The 25,132-nt window shown below is 36.9% G+C and overlaps 1 protein-coding gene across 5 annotated transcripts in view; it reads left to right on the plus strand.

Moving 5' to 3' along the window:
• cep112 (centrosomal protein 112) overlaps positions 1-25,132 on the plus strand; it is a 133,248-nt gene that overhangs the window by 2,230 nt on the left and 105,886 nt on the right. For 4 of the 5 annotated variants that reach the window (XM_023348408.1, XM_023348411.1, XM_023348410.1 and 1 more), the window contains exons 5-9: positions 7,946-8,030; positions 9,434-9,511; positions 14,187-14,234; positions 14,348-14,413; positions 23,545-23,631. In XM_023348408.1, the coding sequence (XP_023204176.1) occupies positions 7,946-8,030; positions 9,434-9,511; positions 14,187-14,234; positions 14,348-14,413; positions 23,545-23,631 (364 nt within the window). The remainder of the gene's footprint in view (positions 1-7,945; positions 8,031-9,433; positions 9,512-14,186; positions 14,235-14,347; positions 14,414-23,544; positions 23,632-25,132) is intronic. The other variant, XM_023348412.1, reaches the window with a different exon arrangement.

Here is a 25,132-nt window from a genome sequence, read left to right on the forward strand (position 1 = left end):
TGTTTAATTTGTGCCAGTTTTATTCTTAATTGAGTTATATGTTTTATAGAAAACCCCAACAGATATTTTAAATTAGCAATAGCACATACTGTATGTTGTGGGATTATATGGTATTAATGACTGCCTTTTGTGTTTGAAGTTATTAATACGTCAGACTTAGTGATGAGTTTGAGTCTCAAATAAGCCAGCCATGTGTCAAGAAACTAGAATACTTTGATCAATAGAAATGAAATTGTGATATGTGCAAAGACAATAGAAATCAAACCAATATAATGCTTTATATATTTTTTATTTTAAAATCTTACTAAACCATATTTATTAATTTGAGTCAGTCAGATTTAGTTATTAATCTCTGAAACAGTAAACACTCTCTCCCTAATATAAAGCCTTATAACCTTATCTATTCTATTTTATTCTAGAGTTGTATGAATGGGAAACATTATGCAATATCATTGCGAAATATTGCCATAAGGGTTTTGCAATAAAGAAATGGCTTATATTCCCGTCTGCATCACAATTCTCTCCATGAGTTTTGTCCTCTCAGACACCATGTGAAAAAATTAGTCCATCTGATTGGCCAAATATGTCGTTTTTATGCAAAGAGTAAATAAATGGGACTTGGAATTACTTTAAACTATCATTGACCATAAGCCAAGAGGTTCTTTGTTATAGAGCTACTGCTCTTCTTGATATAGCAATGATGATTCATTTTGGAATTATAATGCCGCCCCAAATCGCTTTTGTAAGATGTTTCTCATTCAAACACACACATTCTTATTAATTCTTTATGCAGTGGTTTTCACTCTGTTAAATTGTGATAATCAAATCAGAAGCAATCATGGGAATCTGCGTCTTGCCTGAGAATAAAAGTGTCACAGGTCTGAAACAAACCTTTTATATGTCAACTCAGTTAGAAGCTAACTGCTCTTTACATGAGCCACACAGCCAGCCTGCTGGCCAGTATGTTGTTGTTTGTCCTCTCTGGTTATTTATTTATTTATTTACTTAAGCATTTCCTTGTATCAAATACAATTTCAAATACAGTTGTAGCTGGGGATATATTGGTTTTACAACAGAACAATAACATAACATATTATTTGCTGGGGAAATATTCTTAAGGAGCTCCATATTAGTTCAGTTTTGTCCCATGGGTGTGACATAACAATGTAATGTATTTTTGTGACATCCTTTCTATGGACATATACTTATACATAATTGGAAAGCTAACATTGTTGAGTTTCGAATGATGTATTGGAATGTAGATGCACTAAACGCTTTTATCAAACCACTTGAAAATGTAAAATAATGGTTAACTCACCATGTGAAACCTTATGTTATTAACAGAATGAAGCCATTTAAAACAAACAACTTTTTTTTTACATCCACAAATCTCCAATTAATACAATCCAATAAAATAGCGCAAATGATTTACTCCCAGAATCCAACATAATGCAAATGCAAATAACATGCAAAATTTCTGTGGATAACATTTAGAAACCAAGAACTCATATCTATTAACAATATAGTTAGACTTATTGGCCTATGTTAATTATTCTGTAGAGAAATGATGCTCCTCTGGGACAGTCTGAGAAAAGTGAGGCTGCCATTTTGTGCCTTCGGCTCTTCTGGGCAACACCAACAGGCAAGGCGGGTGACGTTTCTCGCCCAAGGACACAGATGACGAGGTCCAAAGAGTAACTTAAGGCTCCGGAGTCACAGGTTGCAGGCCCTTTTTCTCCTACGATTAGTTTACTTGCAAGATCCTGTTTAACAAAATGTATACCAATCAATAAAATAACCATAAGAATAAGACACAAATCATTACCTGCCTCAGTGGTGGGAAAGAGCTGATGTGAACAGCACTTTACCCTCTTTTGATCCTGGAAGTGTAAGGACTGGCTACTTAAGAAGCTGGCCACAATAATAGAAGTCAAAATTTTGAAATTGTAATTTCTGTTTACTTTGCAAATCAATTTTCAAAATGTTTATGCACTACAACTGTCATGTCCTCTGTAGTATTTATTTTGTATTTTAATTTTAAGACATACCTTAGCCCTGCCGTGAAAAGTATTAGGTTAATGTTTAAAAGGGTGTTGAAGGGAAACCTGCTTTATTTGTCTGTTAGGGAGACAGGCACAGGAGAAATTTGCGTTAATGGATAAGGCATCTGTCGGAACTTTCCACTCAAAACTTCTCCTACCAGTCTAAAGACATTGAACTGCGCTGTGAAGCTACAGACACAAATAGCTTTTCTGATTGATTGCCTGTCGTCTTTGCTCAGGAGCACTATCTAAAAAGCTAAAGACATTGCCAAGTGCTTGCATCAGGCCGCTTGAGCTGTCCATTCTGAATTTTCAAAGAAAAACACTTCAAAACAGCATGAGAGAATAAGGAACTTCTCATATAATCTACCCATCGTTCTGTTGCTTTTCTCCACCAGCTGAACATGAGCTATAACCCCACAGTGCAGAAAAGGCAAAGAATAAAGCTTAATACATCATCAGGATGTTTAATATTTAGTATCTTTTCTGCGATTTATCTTTTAACATCTAAAATGTTAAAAACATGTATTTGTTCTATGCCAATAATTAAGTAATTCAATTCAATTTGCTTGTCTCATTGATTACTGTCTAAAACTAAATGTGTTGGATGTGAAGGCAGCTTACTTTACTTGTCATCAGTCATCCTAACATGCTCGGGGATATTTCCTCTGACTGCAGGCAGTCCAGGGGCTCCACAAAGCGATGTTAGCAATGGCTCTTGGTTTTTCAAATTTAATTAGGAAGGAGAGGCAAATCGGGGCCCAGTGGCTTCGTATACTCATTAGCATCATAAAAAGAGAGCACTGTAGTAGGCAGAGATTATTATACACCAGGGCGCTGCATAAGAGGGAGTACAAGCCCACCACTGCCGTATTTAATCCAAAGTTTTCTGTTGAGGCTGTGGAATTATGTCGTTACGATTAGGCGCAGCAGCACTTAGTGCTGTCACCTCTTAGGAAGATGGATATAGACAATAAAAAGGCCTGCTGGGGCCTCACTGTGTGGCATTTAAACATTTTTTCTCACAGTCTAAAGACATGTTAGAGTTAACTTACCAAGTACTAACAGCCCTGTGATTGAACTTTTTTACTGCTTGTTGTCCATCATTCCTGGATTTGAATAAACCTTTAGCAGGTTGCAAAGATGATTTTTCTCACGTATGGAAAATGCTAAATTTCTCTTCTTGATTTTTGGACATAACTCTTACTCCTAAGCCCGAGGGACGAGATATGGATAAGAACTGAAAGAACCAGATTCCAGATGAAGCCAGTGGCTAAAACAGGTTTCCTTGTGGAACGGCTTGACTTTAGAGAGAGACAGAAATGAATCTTTAATAGGTTTTTACATAAATGTTCAAATTCTACTTGCTTTATTTTATATTACTTTGTTTGCATTGTTTTATTTTCTTATGTTTTCATCTAAATGTTTTTATAACTAGAACATAATGATGCACAGAGAAATGGGTGGTAACCAGAATCAGTTTTTTTTTTCCAGATGAGTGGAGGTGTCATACTTAGCCCTATAAGATTGCACTGACAACCAGAGTTCCCACACATTTTAATGTTGAAATTCCACAATTTTCAAGACTAATTTTCAAACTTTTCATAACATATTTTACATTAAAAAAAATGGACTTGAACAGCTTGAGTACTTAATGAGGCCATAATACGTATAGGCTCTAAAAATTACGATCCAGCACGATTCAGAAAAGTTTCTGGGGTTTATGTGGGCCTGTGTTTATTTTGTTTTGGCATGTGGACTAAAATAGATTGGTGCTATTTCGAAATCTGTGGTGAGACATTGAGATTCTTCTTCCTGTTTTTCTGTTTGCTGAGTCCCACAGTGTTGAGATAAGACGATGAAAGACTCTCAGATCACAGACAAACATCCAGATAAAGAAAATTAACAGCACCAAGAGCCCTTTTATGTTTTTGTCCTATTTAGATATGATTGATCTCAATGGACTGGTATGACAGTGTGTCCCTATGATGTGGCAATGTTTGATCTCCCCAGCTGTCAGTTGTGAGATAGACCTACTTTTCAGCTTGATTCATTTTAACCGTCTTTTAAAGTTAAACTTTTAGGATGTTTTCAGGTGTTACTCCATGGTGCTCAGAATTAGGTCTGCTGTAATGTGTGAATTTTGTGTAAACCATAGGGATTACTTTATTAAAGCTATTCTAAATATAACCACAAGATGGTGGTATTTCATTGTGCATAGCACACTTTCATTCAGAAGAATCTGGAAGAAAAGTTCTCAGGTTGAGAAGATTTCCTCATGATTTTATTCACTCCAACTTCTCGTGCTTGTTGTGATCAGTCTAATATAAACTGTGTTCTTAATTTGAGAAAAAGTCAAATTAAAAGTCAAATTTTAATATTACTTCATATTTGCTGTGGTTTCTGTTTTAGAGCTTCCATGCACATTTCATTTTCTTGTTTTTCTCTTTTTCCCTCCTTGACGTCTGTATTCCATCTGTGTGCTTTCCATCCACATAAGAAAGCTCTTAGGCAGCCCTATTGCCCCCTTCATTCTCCTCAGCTTTTATTTTCTCTATATAACTTTGACAGTTACATTTTATTTGCAGTTAGTTTTTTATTTTGGTATAAGAGTCTCTCATTGCTCTCTTTCGGTCCTTCCTCTGATCTTTCCCGGTGTTAGTTTGTAGAGGAGGGTGTGCAGGGACATTGGGATGTTTGTATCCCAAGGTCAGACTTTTCCTGGGGGTGCTTGAGGCTGAGCCCTGGGCCCGCTGGCTCTGCACCTGGAGGTCAGGCTGGGGCTTGGATGTCAGGTTGCTTTAATCAACCAAGCGCAGCTTCTCAGGGTTTAGGTGGTGGATGCTCTTTTGTGTGTGTGTGTGTGTGTGTTGCTCTGGCCTGACTTGCCACTGCTTTGATCTGTGGGCCTCAGACTCCAGACACATCTGATTCAATTATCCTCATCCACCTGTTGACTTAGAGGCCTAAAATTGTGAAGCTTGGCCCCCCATCCAAATTTCATAGCTTCATGTGTGTGAATGTGAACGTGTGCACATGCAGAGAGATAAACAGACTGTGTGAGCACTCAGTACCTTGCCTGTTTTATTTAATATTCCTCATTGAACCAAATTGGTTTTGCGCCCTAAAGTTTTTATACACATAATTCTCAAATAACAAATCATGATATGTTCTGCCAGTCACTTTGAACACTTGCCAGATGTGAAATGTAACAGCTAGAGAGGGAAGTTGGCAAATGTGATGTTTAGTTTTCAACAATTACATTGTTGATTTTTTTTTTTTCTCCGCAAACCTTATTCATTTGAACTCATGTTCTTACAAAGTTGGCAATAAGGTGTCATGGTCCAGTTTGAGTCCTTCATATTAAAATAATTAGGCCAAATGTCAGACAGCAGAGATCAGAGGGAAGATATGTGGTTCATATGACAGCGGGGGCTCAAACAAGTTTTTATTTAGGTTATTAATTTTAAAAATATCTATTCAAAGCCATCAAACTCAATATAAAATAAATGGCGGTGATCATTCATGACTACATAACTAATCCAGAGACGTGAGGCCGTGCTAGAGAATTTACACAATGGCATTTCAAGTACTGCAGCAGTATTTGCATTGTGTGCTATGCAAATACTTTTCCCACTTTGGCATCATACATGCTTGAAACTAAAAGTGAAATTGACTTATTTTCTGACTAATTTGGTTTTCCATTATCAGACTACTGGGAGAACCAGTAGAGCATTTAAACCTTGTTCTCAGATGCTCAGTTTTCCATTCGTGAATAAACTTCACTGTAATGGACTAAAGTGAAAAATGAAAGTTCGGAATCTATTTTTAACGCTCAGGAAATCTGGAAAACACTGAATCATTTTTATCATGTCCTGACGTGTAAAATTTCTAATTTGTGAAATCATTAAAAATTCAGAAATGTTTACTTCCTGAATTTTTAGTGAGTTCATTTTTTGATGTATTTTCCTTTAAATGTATATTTTCCCAAAACGTAGGCAAAACTGGCAATTTCAAACAATCATTCCATAGTGTTTGATGATTTGCACCTATAAACCCACATAAATTTGTTTCTTGAGGTGTCATTTGTATCTGGGACATGTAAAGAAATAGATTACAAAGTACCAAGCTGTTCATCTACAATTACATATCAGAATATCTTTCACCATAAATGTTTCGAAAAGTCGCAAATTAAGACTTACACCTTATGTATCTTTTTAATATTATGACAGCTGTAGATATATTTAATAGTTGTTTAATGGCTCGTTTGCCAAAATGAACAATAAAAACACATTTGCAATGTACATAAATATTTATATTATAACACGTTAAGGAGAACCTAATGTACCAAGATAAAAGGAGATGCTATTTTAGAAATGCGTCTTCTAAATATGCATGACTTTAGCTTTTTATGAGTTCCTTTGACAAGTTGTAGCACAACAGATAATTAGGTCACACCATGCAGCACTGCTAGAAGCCTTTAATGTAATTATTACACTAACATCACTGTCCATGTATTTACATTACCATTCAAAAATACACTATGTGAAACTTTCCACATTTTGTCACATTACAGCTAGAAACCTTTATGTAGTTTTCTGTGATTTTATAAGAAATCCAACAGAGGTATTTTGTAGTTGAGAAGTGTAAGGAAAGGGATGCATGGTTTTCAAAATTCATATAAATGAAAATATAACGAGTGTGGTGCGTGTTTGTATGTATCCCCTTGCAGTTGGGCCTGGAACGTTTTTTTGTACTAGACTTTTACATCTACAGATTGAAGCTTTCATTATCTCTACAACATGATGGTATTTATTCTCTAATTTTCTTTATCAGTCCTTTGAAATACTTCATATTTATTCTAAGATATTTAGGCAACAGGAAGGCACAAGTTATTTAGAGGTGTCAGAATTAAGGGGTAGTACATCTGCATGCTAAACAAATTAAAAAGGTTTGAGGAGTAGAGATACTTTTGCAAGGCGCTACTTCTAGCTCTTAATTTGCTTAGAGTATGTCTAGTAGTACATTATTAGATCACAAGGTCTAATAGTGAACATACTACCACAGATGGAGGATGAATTAAAGCATTATTATATTAATCAATATTAGCTCTTCTAAGATGTAAGTGTTGTTTTGTATAATCCTCACAGTAAGTGCCCTCACAGGTCAACTCTTTTTTTTTGATAGTGAGATTCAGTGGTCCTTGTACTAAGAAATGTACATATACAAGGAAGGAAAAGCCAATGATCTTCTAATAGAGTTCTAATCAATCTCTCTCTGACCCACAAAAAGTGAAGCCATGTCTTTATAAGATGACAGAATATCTTTATTTAATTTTCTTTTACTGTGTGGCTCCACATCCGCATTTATTCACTCAGTTATTGTTAGTGGACTAATAACATCTCATGTGCCTGCGTCTAATGAGATTGTTAGCATACTTATGCCCCTGATGGTTTGTAAGAGTATGTGGGTCTGTGTAATATAAGGGAGTGAGCATGTGTGTGGGTGTGTAGGCGTGTGGGGGTGGGTGTATGTGTATCAGCATAGATTTCCTGTAAAGATGCTTACTTTTTTTTTTTTTTTTTTTACACATGACAGACATGATGAGAGACAGTCATTGACGTGTCTGATTGTAAGGGGATGGTTTAAGTCTTAGCCATGCTCACCATGTGTTGTGCATGGAAACTGAGTGAAGAATGGTGTGGACATTTATTGTTCAGATGGGATGGATTGCAGACCACAAACCATGCAACCAGTGCCAGATGTTGATGTGCGCATATGTCAAAGGAGGCTGCCGATGCAAGCACATTCATATACAAAGGGGAACAGACCGCAGGACTATACACTCACAGACTGTAGGTTATTTTCTTTTCACATGCATTCCTCTAATGTTTCTCTTTCAGGAGGAGACTGTACGAGGAAAAGGTCCTTCCTGAACCCATGTCCTCTAGTTCATTCAAGCTGAGTCCAAGACGAGACTCAAGAATGGTTAGTTTATAATCACTTTCCTAGATGCAAATTATCATTAAAAAAATGTGTTATTTGATGCGTACCTTGCTGTAAAATTGCTTTGAATAGAATACATTAGTAGGTTTTAATGTGAGGGGATGAAGAAGATTTTGCTCTCAGGTTCCATCAGGTGTCTTAAGTATATTTACCACTTTTCATTCATTTCCATTTTGAATAGTGCATGTATATTGGGATCAAGTGTGTGGATTGACAGTATTATGCAAGTTTAGGATGAGCTAAGTTAATTTTTCTGTGACAATCTTGAATTATTTTGTATTTTTTACATTCAAGAATTAGCTGATTTTCTGGCAGTTAAATTTCAATGCTCTCTGAGCGCCTCCTAATAAGAATAATATATTAGAACTTTTTTTAATCAACACAATTGCCAAGGAGTTGAGTAAACTAGCTTAAAAAACCATTATTGTTGTTGATTAGTTCAGTGTTGCTCTGATGTCTTTGCATGTATTCTGTATTGTTCTTAAAATGAACTGTTAACAAATGCATGACCAAGTCAGTGATGTGATTGTCTAATATCTGCAGCCAGAAATTGTTTAGGAACTTCTTAAATGTATGTTTTAAATTTCTTGTGCCCTACGCAGATTAGGACACTTTGGTTTAAATAGCCAGTGAACTGCATTCCCAGCATTCCTATATGTTGAAATGAAACATTTATCCTGTTTGTCCGAGGTTGAGGCTTGGAAGTCGGATTGCCATTCCAATCAAAAGAGGCACATAATCCTTAGCTATTCCATTCATCTGTTTCTTTGTGCCAGCACTGTCCCGCAGAGGTCCTCCCAAGGTCCACACTCCATCAGATCCTAATCACATTCAACAACATCTCTCAGTTTCCTATTGCTCCTTCAGTTTTATAAGATATTTCCCGTCTTCCTACTTCTGCTGCCCAAGCTTGACTTGAGTAAACCGATCTTGTATCAACAAAAGCCCTGGAACCATTTGAATTATAGTGCATAATAGAGATCCGGAACCCAGCTGTAACAAAAGACAGAAAAAATCTTCAATGTAAGATAGTTTAGCTCTTGGAATGTATTGTTGAACAGATATTATGTAGAGCTGCTGCACATCTGGAGAACTGGATGTTAGAATGAATAGATTGAGCAGAAAAGATAAGACAAATACAGTGTTGTTGGTATTTAAGGAAAGCACAAGACTCTACCATCAACCTTTAAACTTTAATAAAAACCATTTGTTTTTTAGAGGCGTTATATCAAGTCAGCAGGCTGTGACAAGCTCCATCAGTGCTTTTTGCTTCTTCAGGCTAAAATGCCAATCAAAGTAGTTACAATAACTTCCTCTAGTTTAAATCCCTACTATTTACTTCCATCATGATCCTGCCATCATTTACCCCGTCTCTTTCTTCTCAGGTGGATGGGATGCTAAAAGCAAATGTGTCTGCTGGCGACAGTGAGTTGGAGACTCGCCTTAACAGCTGGAACCTCGGGGTGAGTCCTTGGGCATGCCGTCAGCATTTTGATTATTGGGGCTCACTTCAGGGACAGAGGTTCAGAAAAACTCAAAAGATGTACAAGACCCAACCAGTACATTTAATTTTATTCTCCTGCAGTTAGTGCTAATGGTGCCAGCATCTGAAAGTCAGTAAAGATGTCTAGTTTTGTTAGGAATCAAAAAAGATTTTGTCCTTTATTTTCATCAGAATTACTTTTTGTTCATTATGCGTACTAGTGACAAATAGGCCAATGTCGATGCCAGTTTCAGATCTGGGGTTTAATTCACATTAAATTCCAGATCCTATCAATGAACAGATTAATTAAAACAGTTTTTTTCCCCCATGAAATTTTTTTTTTTTTTTAAGATACAGAGCTTGGACTAGTCTGATCTAATAAAACTAATCAATGAACTGAGCTTATCTACAAGTTCACATTCGATGTCCAGTTAAAGAAAATCTGTAATTCTGCACACCATTATTACAATTTTAAACTGTTCATGAGCCCTTTATCAATTAGGTATCTGAGGGCATGTTCCACATAAGATTCTTTTTTGTTAGAAGTTTTAGTAAACTCATTGGAGCTTGTTGGAATTCTCTTCAATGAAGAAGGACTTTCTGCGTCAAGATTATTTTATTGATCAGAGGATTACCAAGCGATGTATGTCATAATTTTCCCTTGTGTAGTTTGTTATAGGAGCTGATTAAACCCACTGCTGATGGTGCATTTCAATGTGTGAATATAAGCTTTTTACCCAGCCCTGTCTCCTCAATAAAATCTCAACTGACTGCTGCAGGCATATCACAAGGTGTTTTATGGAGGTGGTGCACCTGCAGTTAAAATCTCTATCAGTGTGCTGACATTGAGCTCTGTAAATAACACATTTTAGTTACACTCTTAGTTTTCTCATACTTTTATTGGTAAGTTCCATAATTAAGCTTTCTACAGTTTTCTCTTTTTTTCCAAATAACTGTACAAAAACATGACTTGGGTTAATTTCAGCTGAAGTAATGTTTGCAGCGTTAGGAACTGAATGTAGCTGTGAAGCATTCATCAGACTTGTTGATGTCCTGATAGTTGCTTATCTGACAATCCTCAGTTTTTCTTTTACTTTTGTTTCTTTCAGCCCTCTTGTTGTTTTTCAAATGATTATCCTCGTCCAGACTCATCAAAATTTATTGTATGTTTTTATTTTATTTTATATTTGTTTATTTACATTTGTTTTTGGTCAATAAAATACACGAGGCAACACATTTAGTATAAAGTATATCTTGCCAGATCACTTTCATAATAAGTGGAGGCCATCATACAGACCCTGTAATTGCTATTGACTGAGTGCTTTCAGCAGTACGTTATCAGCCTGCAGAGCACTGACTGACTGAAGCACTCTTAACCGCAGTAGTGCAGTGATATTGAGTTAGCCTTGCTGCCTGGACGCTTTTTAGTAAATAATGAAAAGAGCCTTTTACTTGAGTCCTCTTGAAGTCTCCTCCTTTTGGCATTTCACTGCTATTGTAGGTTGTGAGGGTTGTGTAAACTGTGCAATGGAAGATGAGTGCACCTGTTTTATCTCTGCCGTCTGCAGAGCTCTAGGTCAGGGCTTGATAAGCAATCTGCCCTCATATGTTTTATTTTTCCTTCTCCTCACCTGCATGACTCCAACTCCCTTTTTCTCTCATTTTGTGCCTTCCTGTTGCCTCAAACTTTCTCCTACATTGCCTACACACAGATATTTTTGCAGAACCCCCACAGCTCTACTTTTTGTAGTCCTTCTCAGTTTCTATCTGATCTCTTCTTGTCTGTCTGTCCGTGCATCTCGGACTCTATAGTCCCCCCTCTCCTCCCTATCCAGTCCTGAGGTAATCTCAGGGATCTGTCTGCAGACGTGAAGCCGCTCACTGCACCGCTCTGCTCTCCACTGTGTTGAAACACTGATAAGAAGCATTGCTTGGCAACACTCCCCCAAGCCTGCATCTTTCAAATCAACAGATGTTCCTTCACACACAAACACACACGCACAAACCCTGCTCAAGTTTTATGGATGCACGGCTTCAAAGTGCTCATCTCCTACGAAATTTCAGCAGAGCCAAGCATCGCTCTATCTGGAACATCTTTCACTTTCATTTAGATGTTCTGAAGCAGGCTATATTGGTTTGCCATTCATTTCCACTTTAATGGAATATAGTCAGTTTAGTGTATCATGGAAACCATATGCAAAAGTTGTAGAAGACTGTGACATTACATACAACAAAACATCAAACTCTTAATGCGTGACATGTAAGCCACTCAAAATGGAAATAGTGATAGTCTCCAACTTTAACGTAGCAAAAAGTTTATGTTGATTTATCAAGTCAGAATGAGGTCAAAAGGAAGTTGCTTGGAGACTAAATGTGATAAAAGTTTGTTTTTTGTCATAAGTAGATTGTTACTTGTGACAAAAATTGTACTTCTGTTAAATGATGGAATTAGATGATGGAATTTGTACTCCTGTTCTGACTGGCATTGCTACTCTTATGTGCCTGAGTGTATTTGAGCTTGAATTCAAGCATTGCTGCAGTAAATAGAAATTGACGGAAGTCTAATTTTTCAACACAATCACTCTGTTTTTACTTAAAAAAATAGATTAACCTGGAAACATTGTCTGTCATACCCCTCAAATATATAAATTTATGTCTGTCTGAATGTTTCATTCAAGGAATGACATGTTGTTTTCTCTTTAAGCTAATTCTGCATATGTGGTGGTTAAAAAAGGAAGTCTGAAATGTTGTTTAATTGGCTTAGACAGAGAAAAAAAGCTGCAGTTGTATGTAATTTTTGTAAGTACAAATTCAGGAGGAAACTTTGGAGAGTTTCTTGATTTATTTCTTGAAGCAGCCTGATGATACTGTATTAAGAGACATTTTACACTGACAAAGGACACGTAAGAAGCAAAAAACATAACAAACAAACATAACAAAACAATACATTTTCTTACCAATTTAAAAAAATAGATAGTTTTATTTTATTATTGTATTATGCTCACATATAACCATACATAGTGTAGTGCCTTTATATTTTGAAGAGGTTTGGCTCCAAAAGTGGATCTAAAAAGGTATTTTTTGCTTGGAAAAACAATAGACTGATTTATTTTTATTTTGTACTTTTTAGTTTTTTTAATTTTTTATGTCTGAACCATAGTTGCCCTTTCAAATTTCAGTTTAGTTTCTTTGTTGGAGCATCATTTAATCTCAAACAGGAGTTAGCTCGTACAGCTGTGAAATCAGTGTTCTGTTTAAAAGAAATGTAAAAAGAAGAATGTATTTTTTTTATGCATCTCCTTTAGTTTAGGGTGAAATTAGTTTGATATCAGCAGATGTGCTTCGATGTTGAGTCCTTGTGATTATTCCCTGTCTGTTTCCTTACAAACATTCAGAGGCATACGTATACAAGAAGTCCAAGTTTAGGGTGACACTGTGCCAAGACAACACCACATGATTTAGTCTGCATGTCCTCTTTGCCCTGTGGCCCGTGCTCAATCAAACCTGATGACTGGCTGTTTGTGGGTATAAAAAGAAACCCCATTTTAGGTTTCATGCTACGCATCAGTTTGTAAAAATATATATTTTTTTCCTTCATCATGCCTGATCCAGCTGCGTTTGACTGTTTACAACACACACAGTGGAGCTGTTTGCAGATCTTGTGCATGTATGGCAGTAATAATTTTAACCAAATGGTTCCGGTTTAAGGGTAACAGTATGTCGCAAAATATCTTGCTCGTTTTAACCTGAGTAGATGTCAGTGAGGCAGAGCTGCTTTCCTTTTATTGTGAATCTCTCACCCTGAAGCAACAGATTGTGACTTTATCCTGGCACTATAGCTGCAGCTTTTTAAACTCCCAAGTCCCTAAATTCTCTCAGGTCATGTTCCCTCATCTCCCATTCATTCAGGATTATCTTTGTGTGGGTTGCGCCATCTTAAAGCATTGATTCCCCTTTTTTACAACATTGAATTGAATCCCATTATTTTCTCCTGTTCCCACTCTGTCTTTTTGTTTTGGAGATTAGCCTTGGAAGTCATTGCTGTCATTTTGAGATTTAGGTTCTTACTTTGAAAGGCTGTGATGTCCATGTTAGATGTGAGCCCCCACAGATGGCCCTAAAGCATCAGAAAGAATCTCTGTATGATGATATTTTTGCAGCTTGTGTCACAGTTAGCGAACCTTATTGATGTAAAGCCACTAATGTCACATGGACTGTGACCCGCTTACTTTCAGGTGGTTAACCTGCTTACACTTTTCAGTCCTCTCTGCTTCATACTGTAAGCAAAGAGCATGCCGAGTCAGTGTTTGGCAGGGATGTATACACATTGGCCTCCATGTGATGGTAAACATAGTGGGAATAGCTTACAGATTAGCGGTCTTCAGTGTTGACAAAAGGGACAGCAGAAGGGGAGCTGAGAGCGGAAACAGAGCCGGCCACACACACAAAGCCTTGAAGTTGCACGACGGTTCTGTCTCTCTAAACAGACAGGAGTTGACGGAAGAGACTTCAGCCACAAAACTGGGCTTTGATGTGCTTTCCACATTGTTTATGGCAAACTCACTGCCAGGGATAGATTCTGGTCGTTTTAGGGCTTTGTTAGGAGAGGCTTAGGAGAAAGAGAACTCTGAATGTTTTTCTGTTTGCTTTTTCAGATTGAAAACCCCAGGTATTTGAGAGAGAAGCCCAGCCCCTTGTCACCAGTAAGTTGTCAAGGGTCCTTTGTTGTTTATTTGTTGCTTGGGGAAAATTAAATGTTGTCTTTGACCTCTTCTATCTTTTCATCACCTCAGTGTTCTCCCTTTTGTCTCTGTAGATTTTAAAGTCAACCATTGAGACGAATAGCACCTTTGCCATTGATCATGGTCTACAAAGCAAAGAGGTACGCAGCTGAATATAGTTAAACCTGAAAAATGCCCAACCCAACTTTTTCTTGTTTTGTCACATTATGACCTCAAACCTCAAGAATTAGCTCTCCATTTAAAAATCTACTTTTATAATCTGTTCTTTATGAAAGAGTGGCAAAGAGAGGTCATTGTTGCCCAAATAAATTCTATTTGGGAAAAGTAAATATGTGGAGGTTGTGCTCTGTTGAGATGAAGCCAAACATTAACTTTCTTTCTCTTTTCTGGCCATCTGGACGAAACCGAGCTTTGTGTTAAACTACAACACATTTCTCTGAACAGAATATCCCTGTAAAATGTGGTGCCTGCGTCATGTTTTATAGAGAAGCTTTTCTGAAATAGGAGCAAGGAACCTGGTCAAAGTTATTGAGAAGATGGATAGATTTAAATATAGTGAAATGAAAAGAAAAGCCTTAGGTGTGTCAAATAAGTATTAACGTACATCATGGCGGCATCGTCATGTACTTTTCCTCAGCAGGGATGGATATCCTGAAAGAAGACTTGTTAAGGTTTGCAAAAGACTTAAGACTGAGGTGTGGAGGTCCACTTTCCAGACAACAGCCCCAAACACAGATGTATTCATGTATTAAAGGCATTCGGTCACACTGAAAATCAAATGAGAATATGAGGCAAGACCATAAAATAGATGTTCTCAGATTGTCGTCAGCCAATCTGACTGTTTTTGTCCAATTTACTAAAGAAGAATAGGCAAAACATTTCCCTTTTTAGATGTGCAAATCTGGTAAAGCCATACCCCGAAACACTTTTAGCTGTAATTGCTGCAGAGTTCTACAAAGTGTTGACTGAAGGGTGAATAAAAATACTTTATACATGGTTTTCCTTTTAATTCACAATTTTGAATCTCTAACAAAGTACATTTAGCATTTTTCTTTTAATATGTCTGTCATCCATTTGTGACATTTGTTGAAAGTTGGTGAGTTGTTTTTTCTTTAATGTCTTTTGCTTAATATTTTTTTAAGTTTGTGACTCCCTGCTCTTTTAGTTTTGGTTACTTGTTTTTATTGTCTTGCCTTTGATTGATATCTTAGAAGTGAGGGTTACTGCACTTATTAGGAAGGCCTAAAGAGGGACTTGTATTCAATTTAGTTGATAGCTAGAATCAGTTTTCAGAGCAGTGGTTACAGTTTTGCATAGCCCAGAGTGTTTTCCATGACCAAATAAACTTGAATGAATGAAAAATATGTGGTAGAGATGTGACAAAATATATTAAGGTTCTGTACATTTCATTCCATTGCCTTTTTCTATGTAGCATGCTTTATATTTATATGATTATATGAAAACAAGAATAACACATTGACAAGTCAAACCCAAACCTGCCTGCTTTAAGGTGTAAGATACCCCAGTCATTTATAAACACCCAAATACATGGCTTATACTGGTGGAATGGCCAATTCCCTAAGAAGACAGAAATATTGCCAGCTTCCTCTGATGACTCTCTTTCTTTCCGTATGTGGATTTAAGCAGAAAATCCTATTCTGAAAGCTTGCTTTGAAGTCCCGTCTGACCCTCCCTAACTCTCCCAAACCTCCAGTCATTCCTTCTACCAAGCACCTTAAACGCAGTGTTAAATATAAAACTGAGCATGACTTGTATGTAACCATTATGGTTTTTAGTGGCTGCTGCAGGCACTTTGACTGCTCTGATGGATGCAGGTGTGGGGAGGGGTTCGTGGATATATAGACACACAGGACATTAAGAGGTGTTCATTACATCCCAGAGCATTGTTCACGGTGTATGCTTTAATCTAGAACAGCAAGGCATGGTGTCTGTACACTGATGCATCTTAGCCACTGGAAAACAAAAAAATTAGAGCAACTTCTGCCATTTGATTGTATCTTAGACTGCCTCAGTGGCTCAATATTGATGAATGTAATGGGAATGTTTACCTTACACTGATTGCATGGAACACTTGTGGGTTTACACCTGTGTAATGTAATTCTATTCAGTATTTCAACCCTTTTGCAAATTGGCTGTGAAGCTTATGAACTGCTTTCATGCCCTTTATAAAAGTTTTGGGTCATGATGCTTTGAGTGAGTGGTGTCCAAAATGTTTCCATGAGGGCCAAAATTATAAAGTAAACATCACTTAATTTCTGGTGACTTTTTGATTTGATCTTCTCAGTAATAACTTGAATATGTGTATTTAAATTACTTTTTAATAACCAAACCCCCCAGCCTTGACCTTAAACAGGTATAAGTTGGGATAGTGTGCAGACAAAAGTGAGCTTGTTAATTTTGCTGGCGGTTTTGCATTTACTCTGACAGCAAAGGTTATGTTCGGCAGTTCTTGGAAAAATTTCGATGAGCATTTGGCCTGAACCCGTAAACGAACTTGTGCCAGGGTTTGTTTTTCCAAGGACCCGTTACCAGTGTGGAATAGGGTGACGTGTTACTTATGCAAATGAGCTGTGTCTTCTTTTCACACTTTCATCCTGTTTGCCGAAACCAGTAGTAAAAACATGTGAATATCCAAAATAAAGACAGCTATGTTACTCAATCATGAGTTGAGGAACAGCTCAGATTTACTCTGTAAACAAGCTGTATTCAAATGCAATCTTTTCCATTTTACAACTTCAGAAACTACTTTTTAAAGCACAAAGTGGTTTCAGTATGACAACAGCTGGTATATTTAGCAAAAAAAAAAAAAAAAATCACAATTTTCTCAGAAATGTATGAGGTTTTTTTCTCTCGTTCTGCTCTGGTGACTTGTTCCTGGCTTTCCTGTAGCATGTCATAGATTATTTCGTTGTGTCACTAACATTGTAACAAGCAACGTTTTTTTTTTTTTTTTATCTGACTGTAAAAATTTCATCCTACAAAGTACAAAAATTGATTACTGATCAGATTTGTCCCATAACAGAATTATGTTTGGGGCTTTGGATAAAATCATTGAGCCGCAATTGGTCCATGGACTGCACTTTGGACACCCCGTCTTTATGGTTCCAAAAGAGCTAAAATATGGGACTGGTGTGATAAAGCCTTCAATACAAGCAGACCATCGTTTTCAAGTAGAAACTGGTGTTTCACTTCTATTGATACAAAATGCAACCAAAATTTCAAGCTTTTCCAAAGAGCTAAAGAAAAACATCAGGATGAACACACTGGAAATGGGAGGGAATGAGGCAGAAACAGGGCAGACCTTTTCCCTTTGATGTTCAGATTTGTGATGTTTAAGCTTGAGAGATTTTGTTTCTCTTTTAATGCTTGTAGAGATTATATTCATCAACTTAAATCAGTGCCTTTTAGGGGAAGATTTGGAACAGAGGAAGTTATGTGTATGGAGGTATTTTGAGGTGACTTATCCGTCTGCCTATTTGTACCTGCATTTCACACTCACACATTGCCATGTGTGAGTTTTTGTCCTCATGTCATAACCATAAACAAACAATTACAAACCTATTTCTTTTTAACATCATTGTGTTTCAGTTTATTCCTCTTGCCTAATCATTGTTAAATTGATAAATTATTGTGATAATATCACTTCTCCAGTCTCCTACACTGTAGTCTTACTTTTTGACTGGACCTCTGTTGAATGTGGTCAGTCAGTTTAAAGGGGGTGAATGTTTATGCAACCATTCAATTTATGTTAAACATTATGTCATTATTTTGTAGAAATCCCTTTTCACTTTGACATTAAAGATGTTTTTTGGATTTTGTCAGGAATGCCAAACTTTGATTTGTAAAAGCAATACAAGGGTAATACATCCAAGGAGGTGAATACTACTAAAAAACAGAACAACATGATGCCACTTTCTATTGATGTGAATAACCTTTTAGGTTGGGAGATGTTTGACACATTTATTTTTTATTTTTTGTAACGTCTGCATCAGATTGTGGTCAGTGGCCACAGCATGAGTAGGAGCTTTAGCCGCTAGATATGAACAGCTTGATTCAATAAAATAAGAGAACTAAAACACCTTCAGTGTTGATACAGCTTGACTGCTATTTATGCCCTTTAGAGGGAGGCTATGTGTGCAAGACATGCCTTGAGGTAGAGCATTTCCCCGTAAGCTTTCCTTACACATATGTGACAGCTTATAGGTGAGTTGTGGAGGATGTATTGCAGGAGCGCCAAAGTCCCGTTAATCCTACAGCACACTCTGAAAGTGCTTAGTGTTAAGAGGGCCGGGCCTTTATTTGGAAATTCAATTAAACTGTGACTGATGAGTCAGTTTTAGCTCAGCACAGGCCTAAGGCTAGAGATTACAGAAGATACTGACAGAATGATTAAATCACACAGCCTTTCTTTTAGACTTTCTGTGTACATGCCATCTTGAAGCTTTTCCCTCGGCACCTGACCTCAGGGAAAGTTGGCAACAGCCTGGTAGATGTGTGTCAAGCAGTCATGGTCTAATGGTCGCAAGCCCCCAACTGGGGATTGCTTTCTGATGCCATAATGATGCAGTCTCTCTAATCTAAGGGTCTTCTGGGATGAAGCTTGAGTTCTGTGCCTGTGATTTAGAGGGCCATGGCCTGTCTTATCTGATCGCTTTTGAAAGCTAAAAAAGGGTAACCTTGTGAGTCTCAGTAGTTTTAGCGGGGACTAGTTCTGCAGCTGGCTTTCAAGATCCTGCTTGAGGCATGGAGCCATGAGGGATTTACTATTTCATAATAATAAAGTTACTATTTCAAACATATCTCCTCTGTTCTTGTTACCTTAGTACTTTATGGGTTTAGAGAATTGGAATGGAAGTCTCTCGGTTTCATACGCGCATTCTTGTTTTTGTTCAGAATGCTTCTTGTCAAAAACTATAGGAGATCAAATTTTAGCCACAATCTTTGTCCAGCCTTTTTACTTGGTCAGAAAGGTATAAAATAACATCCTGTTAGGGTTAGGAAATGGTCCGTAGCTGTTGCTATGCTTTCTTCATGTCATCAATTCATTCTTTTCACAACCCAAATTTCTAGAGTTCAGCCCATAAAAGCTAGATGGGTCAAGCTTTTAATATGAAATTGCAAGGATGGATGGTTGACTTGATGGTTTCAAAATAGCAGATATGGACTGATAGAGGAAAAGAAGGATGAAGAGATAGATGTAAAAGGTTAGATGGATGGATGGAAGGACAAAGGGATGAATAATGGTCGAATTATTAATAGATAAATAAAGGAAAACTGGAGGAACGTGTACAGATGGATAATATTTTTGTCCATATTTTTATGGGTTAGGGGGAAAAGTGTGGAAAGAAACATTTGGCTATCCATAGAAATACTTCAACCAAATTCCTTACTTTTTATAGAAAAGGCCTAGTGAGCCATAAGCAGAAGACGATTTTGTGAATGTATCCCCACTTTAGAAATAAAGGCCTTGACCCTCCCGCCCCCTGGCATTCTGATATTGAACGGAAAAAGAAACCGATTCCATCTTCTGCTCGCAGTCCCGCTCTCAGATCCCCCATTCACCCCTTCTTCTTCCCTCCCTAGCTCTCATCCTCTCAAAAGCAAAGTGTCAAAAAACATGGCATCTTACAGCGCTCGCTTCAACTCAGAAGAAGAGAAAAGGGAAGGAGCTGTACCACCCAGTCGGGGTTGATTGAAGACATCTCAGAAGCCTTAGGTGTACGACATTCCTCCTCCCTTCACTGAGGCTTTTATAAACAAGTTTCAAACACCACTGATCTAGTTTGACAAACTTTCTCCAAAGAGCATTTGAAGCGAGGATAAGAAAGTGACACCCCCACATGAGCCTTTTTTTTTTTGTTCAGGCACCGTTAGAATCAGGTCTCTGCCTTACATTGTGCTTTTCAGTCAACTACTCTCTCTCCCTCTCCCCCTCCTTCTGCTCCTCTGTCTATCTCTTACTTCTTTTTGACTTCTTTCTTTCTACTCTGACAAGTCTCCTGTGGTCCTCTCAATTGCACAAGAAATAGCATTAAATGAAGAAAAATGATGGAGAAGAAAGAACAGAATACTTAAACGAGCTCTGTCAAGGATGCAGTGTGAATGTAGCTCAAGTGCTATAATGAGGAGCGGCATCCAGAAGGCAATTTCTGCATTTTAGTTGGACTTTTATTTTTAAAGGAGTGCTAAACGAGAAGGGAATTGCTGACTTCAGAGTGAAAACCTGAGCTCTTTAGTTTTGTTCCACTGTTTTAGTCCTGAAGCATGGCTACATTTAGTTGTGTGCTGTTGATGTCTTCATTGTGTTCTGTCATTATTTACACACATAAACAATACTGCAGTTAAATCATGTTGTTTTCTTTTGATATTTATCTTAGAGACAAGGTCTAATGAGCTTTCCCTGTGCCAAGTGACATTTTGGGAATTTTTCAGCTTAATGGTTTTGATGACTAGAACAAACAAGATTTAGCCTCGGGATGTTTTTAACCACTGACTCGCTCACACACACCCGCACGCCCTCACACGCACACACACTCCCAAGCACATTTTCAAAGGAGCAACATTGTCACCCTGCTGCAGGTTTGATTAACGTACCAGAAGATACACAGACTATACATGAGTGGTGACATCAAAGCAAACAGCCAGACAGTTTTTCTGTCAAAGGTTTCCTTTGTGCCTCCATGTGCTGTGTGTTTGTGCAGAGAAACATCCTCTAATTAAAGACAGCAGGTTCAAAAAAAGAGGAAAACTAAGATTTTCAATGATCAAATAAAAATATGTAAGTTAGTGAGGTACCAGAGTTTATTATAAACGGATAATGTTGAACATAATACAAATTGTAGAAAAAGATGTAATGTAAATCTTTACAAGCCTTCTTATTGGTCATTTGTTTTGTAGATGAACAGTCTGCTAAGTTATGGAGTGTTCCATTTGTAAACACAAATGGCTTTTACTTTTATTTAATTTCTTTTAACACTTTTTGTCTTTATTGATAAGTAGCTGGACAGGAAGTTGGGTCAAGAAAGAGGAAAACATGCAGTAAATGTCTCAAGGTCGGAAATCAAACCCAGGATATTTGCATCTAAGACTGTAGCCTCGTCATATTACAAGTGGGGTTGGCAGAGGTTTATATATATATATATATATATATATATATATATATATATATATATATATATATATATATATATATATATATATATAAACAATATTGCAGTTAAATCATTTTTACTGAAGAAAATGTTCAGTTGCTAAATTGTTTTGCTCCCACCCAGAATAAATCCAAGAAAGGCTGAATGGTCGTATAAGTTTGCTGTGGTAATATAAACATTGTCATGATTTCATTAAAACACCCATAGTTCTGTTAGTATTGATAGCATCTGTTAGTGATTGTGTTGCTTCAGAGTTGAAATGCATTATTGCTGATTTGGAAACAAATATGTTACCAGGGATCCTGCTAAGCCTGGAAACTTAAAATATATCAAATTTGATTGCAACTGTATCAATTTCAGTTGGGGTGCACCGATTGCAGTTTTTTGGCCGATCACAGATTACCGATCTTTTAAAGAGCTTAACTTGCCGATATCAATTTTGGCCGATACTATTTTCTTTTTGTCTGAAATGTTGCTCAATATAGCAAGAAAATTGTTGAGTTGGCAATAGTGGGGTAACTATTGTTAATTGTAAACATGTAGACATAACTTGGTGGGCCGGTCTAACAGTTAAACCTTTTTCAACAGAGAGACCTTCTTAGACCTTTGCAAAGATCGGTGGATAAGATCAGCTTCACATATAAAAATCCACCGATCACTGATCTCCCAAAATTAAGGAAATTGGCACCGATAAATCAGCTGGCCCATAAATTGGCCGGCCGATAAATCGGTGCACCCCTAAATTTTAGATATGAATGGATAAAGAAAATGAAGTATGGACAATTACTTGTAATTCCAGAATAAATTTATATATGTCCATCTTTATCAGGTGTACTGTAATGACAGGAACACCTGATAAATGTCCATATCTTCAAGATGGACAACCAGTGGATTTACTAACTGTAGCAGTTAACCTAACTTATTATCATTGCTAATTCAAGAACATGTTCTCTTGTTGACTTATATTACTGTGTGTGTGACTGGTTTAACACAAATTCAAGTTGTCAGAAGTGCATAAAACTGTTTTATTGCTGCAGCTGTAAGTATGTTTTATGTGCAAAGCTTGAAACTTGGAAATTCTGACTTAAGGGTGTAAAATGCGGTGCAGCATGAGTTTGATGTAACAGCATTCTCAGATCTGACTTTAATCCGCACAAGAAATCATTATTTTTATTGCAAAAGACTGTCCTTCATGCTTCAAATAGAGGCGTTGATCTTTGACGTTTTTTTATTTCAATTTGGCAAGATTTCACTCAGTGCCTCCCTGACCACAGACCACAACAGAGAAAATGAACAACCTTTAAATTAACACAATACGATCACTTAGATATGCTTTGTTTTTATGTTTAATGCATGTTTTCTTCTCTGACACAAGTTTTTATGAAGTTTATACAGTTCAAAGTTTATGGGGTACTTTTTCAAGTCAGTCTTTCCCAAGTTGGATTCAAGTTGTGTACAGCGAAGGCCCTCAGGACATGCCTGAGGTAAATATTAATGATTAAATCCTCTTTATATACCATGAATAAATGATATGAGAAAAAGGCTTTTACTTAGTGATCTATGATTGGTTCGTAGGGTATACGTGGTTTTAAATCAAGGTGCTTCCTTAGTTCTTGAAGATATGGTCTAAAATTTCCTAACACAATGTTGAAGCTGATCCCTTCTTAAAATGGTGCATTTGAATAAAAACGGTCATCAGTTTGGCTGCTATGCTAATATTTCGCAGCCATTTTGTGCTATTAAGTTTCAGTCACCCAACATCTTAATTACAGTTTTCTTTTTGTTTTTTGTTGTTTTGCTTATCTTCAATTTAGAGATGCACATGTGCAAATTTAAAGTATTTGTAAATATTTTTGGAATGATTTCCACAAATTTAATGGGAATTGTTTCATGTTTGGAAGATGGTTCACGATAATTGTATCTTTTTGGCCTCTCTTATAGTGTCTCTGCAAAAACAAACCAGTGCCAGAGAACAGATCAATTTGCAGTGGTTTTCACGTTCAGTTTTTGGAAACTACAGCCAAATTATAGAGTAGCAGACGTGGTGTGAACAGAGGGTTGTTTTCTTTTGCATGACATGATGTTTCATCTGTTCTCAGACTGAGATGAAGATCAAACTGTTGGAGGCCAAGCACCAGGAGGAGAAACTGAAAATGCAACAGAGACATGATGCAGATGTTGAGAAGGCAAGAATGAAAAACACGAACTCATGACAAACTAACTTTACTTCTGTTTATGTCACCAGTTTCTTTTTAATATTTATCTTGGATTTTTTAAATGAAAGGCTTTACTTTTAATACTAAATGAAAGGAACATTGAATTTAATATAGTTTATATTTGCCCACAGTTTTAGTGTTTATTAAATCAAGTCAAAATCTGCAAGAGAATTTTGTAACGGAGGAAACTGAGAACTTTAGTTTCTGTTTGGAATCTGAACATGATAGGCAAATCTTCTGTGCAACCATTTAATCTGCAGTTGCCATCATAAAGCCATTAGAAGGCAAGTCAAAAGTAAAGGAATGCTTCTCTGATCATCTCACTGGTCTCATCTCTTCAAAGCTTCTTGTCAGATGTTGAAAGCAGCACTAAAGCTGGTTTATTTAACATTAAGTGCTGTCATTTAGGCTGCAGCTCAAGCACCTGGAATCAGTCTCGTCCTTACATGACTTTCCTTTGCTGCCATTGAGGCTTTTAAGGAGACAGTTTACCATTCACTTAAGACGATAAGATGTTTCACAATAAGCAGTATGGCACCACACTCTGTGATGAGCTTTCTACCTATGTAAATGTAGACCGAAAGTTATCTTAAATTGATTGTTACATATATTGGTTCAACGATGATTAAGTAGTACCTTTAAGTCTAATAGAAAGTGAGGAGTACTCATTTTTACTGGTGGTTATTTTTTCAGTATTCAAAGGACTGCTGGTAGAAATGTCCTGATCGAAATTTTATGGCTGCTGACCTCCATGGTATAGTCTTATTTAGCTTTTTGGATTTTATGCTATTCCTTTTTGAGAATCATAACTTAAGAAGAACAGCACAATTTGTTTTCTAATTTCTTCTGTGGAAGTGGCCATTAATTATGCATAATATGGGGAGATGTGACATCACTCTGTGTGACACAGAGTGCTGTCCTATATAAAACTTTTTTATAAGTTTTGTAAAAACTTATAAAAAAGTTTTTATAACTTATACTTGTGATTGGTGTAGCTAATAGTCCTAAGACATCTGTCGCCAAGGGTGTTTCATAGAAAATGTGGAATCTCGCCTTACCTGAGATTTTCCAAAGCCTGCCAACATTTTCAAACAGATTATGTTGGATTAGAGAAAAAGGTTGAATGAATAAAAATTATAACATTTATTTATTTTTTTTTTTTTTGGCACCAGCTCACGTTACTGGACTATTGTTGATCAAACCGCTTATTGAAATAAAGTTTGCTTTGATTGCCTCAGCTCTGGCTTGCTCTAGGCCTGCTCCATTTGGAACAGTTTTAACCATAAACAATGCAAAAAGCACAATGTAATACACACTCAGAAACATTTTTTAAAATTCTAACTCGTATATCTGTAACCAGTCACAACCCTTACTTGAGCAGTGCTTAAGAACCAAGATGCTCTCAAATGGACAAACATTTGCAAACAAATTACCAAAGGAAGGGGGCCAGTGGATGGAAAAAGCTGAGCCT

The sequence above is a fragment of the Xiphophorus maculatus genome, chromosome 16 (assembly GCF_002775205.1).
Source record: "Xiphophorus maculatus strain JP 163 A chromosome 16, X_maculatus-5.0-male, whole genome shotgun sequence".
Lineage (NCBI taxonomy): Eukaryota > Metazoa > Chordata > Actinopteri > Cyprinodontiformes > Poeciliidae > Xiphophorus > Xiphophorus maculatus.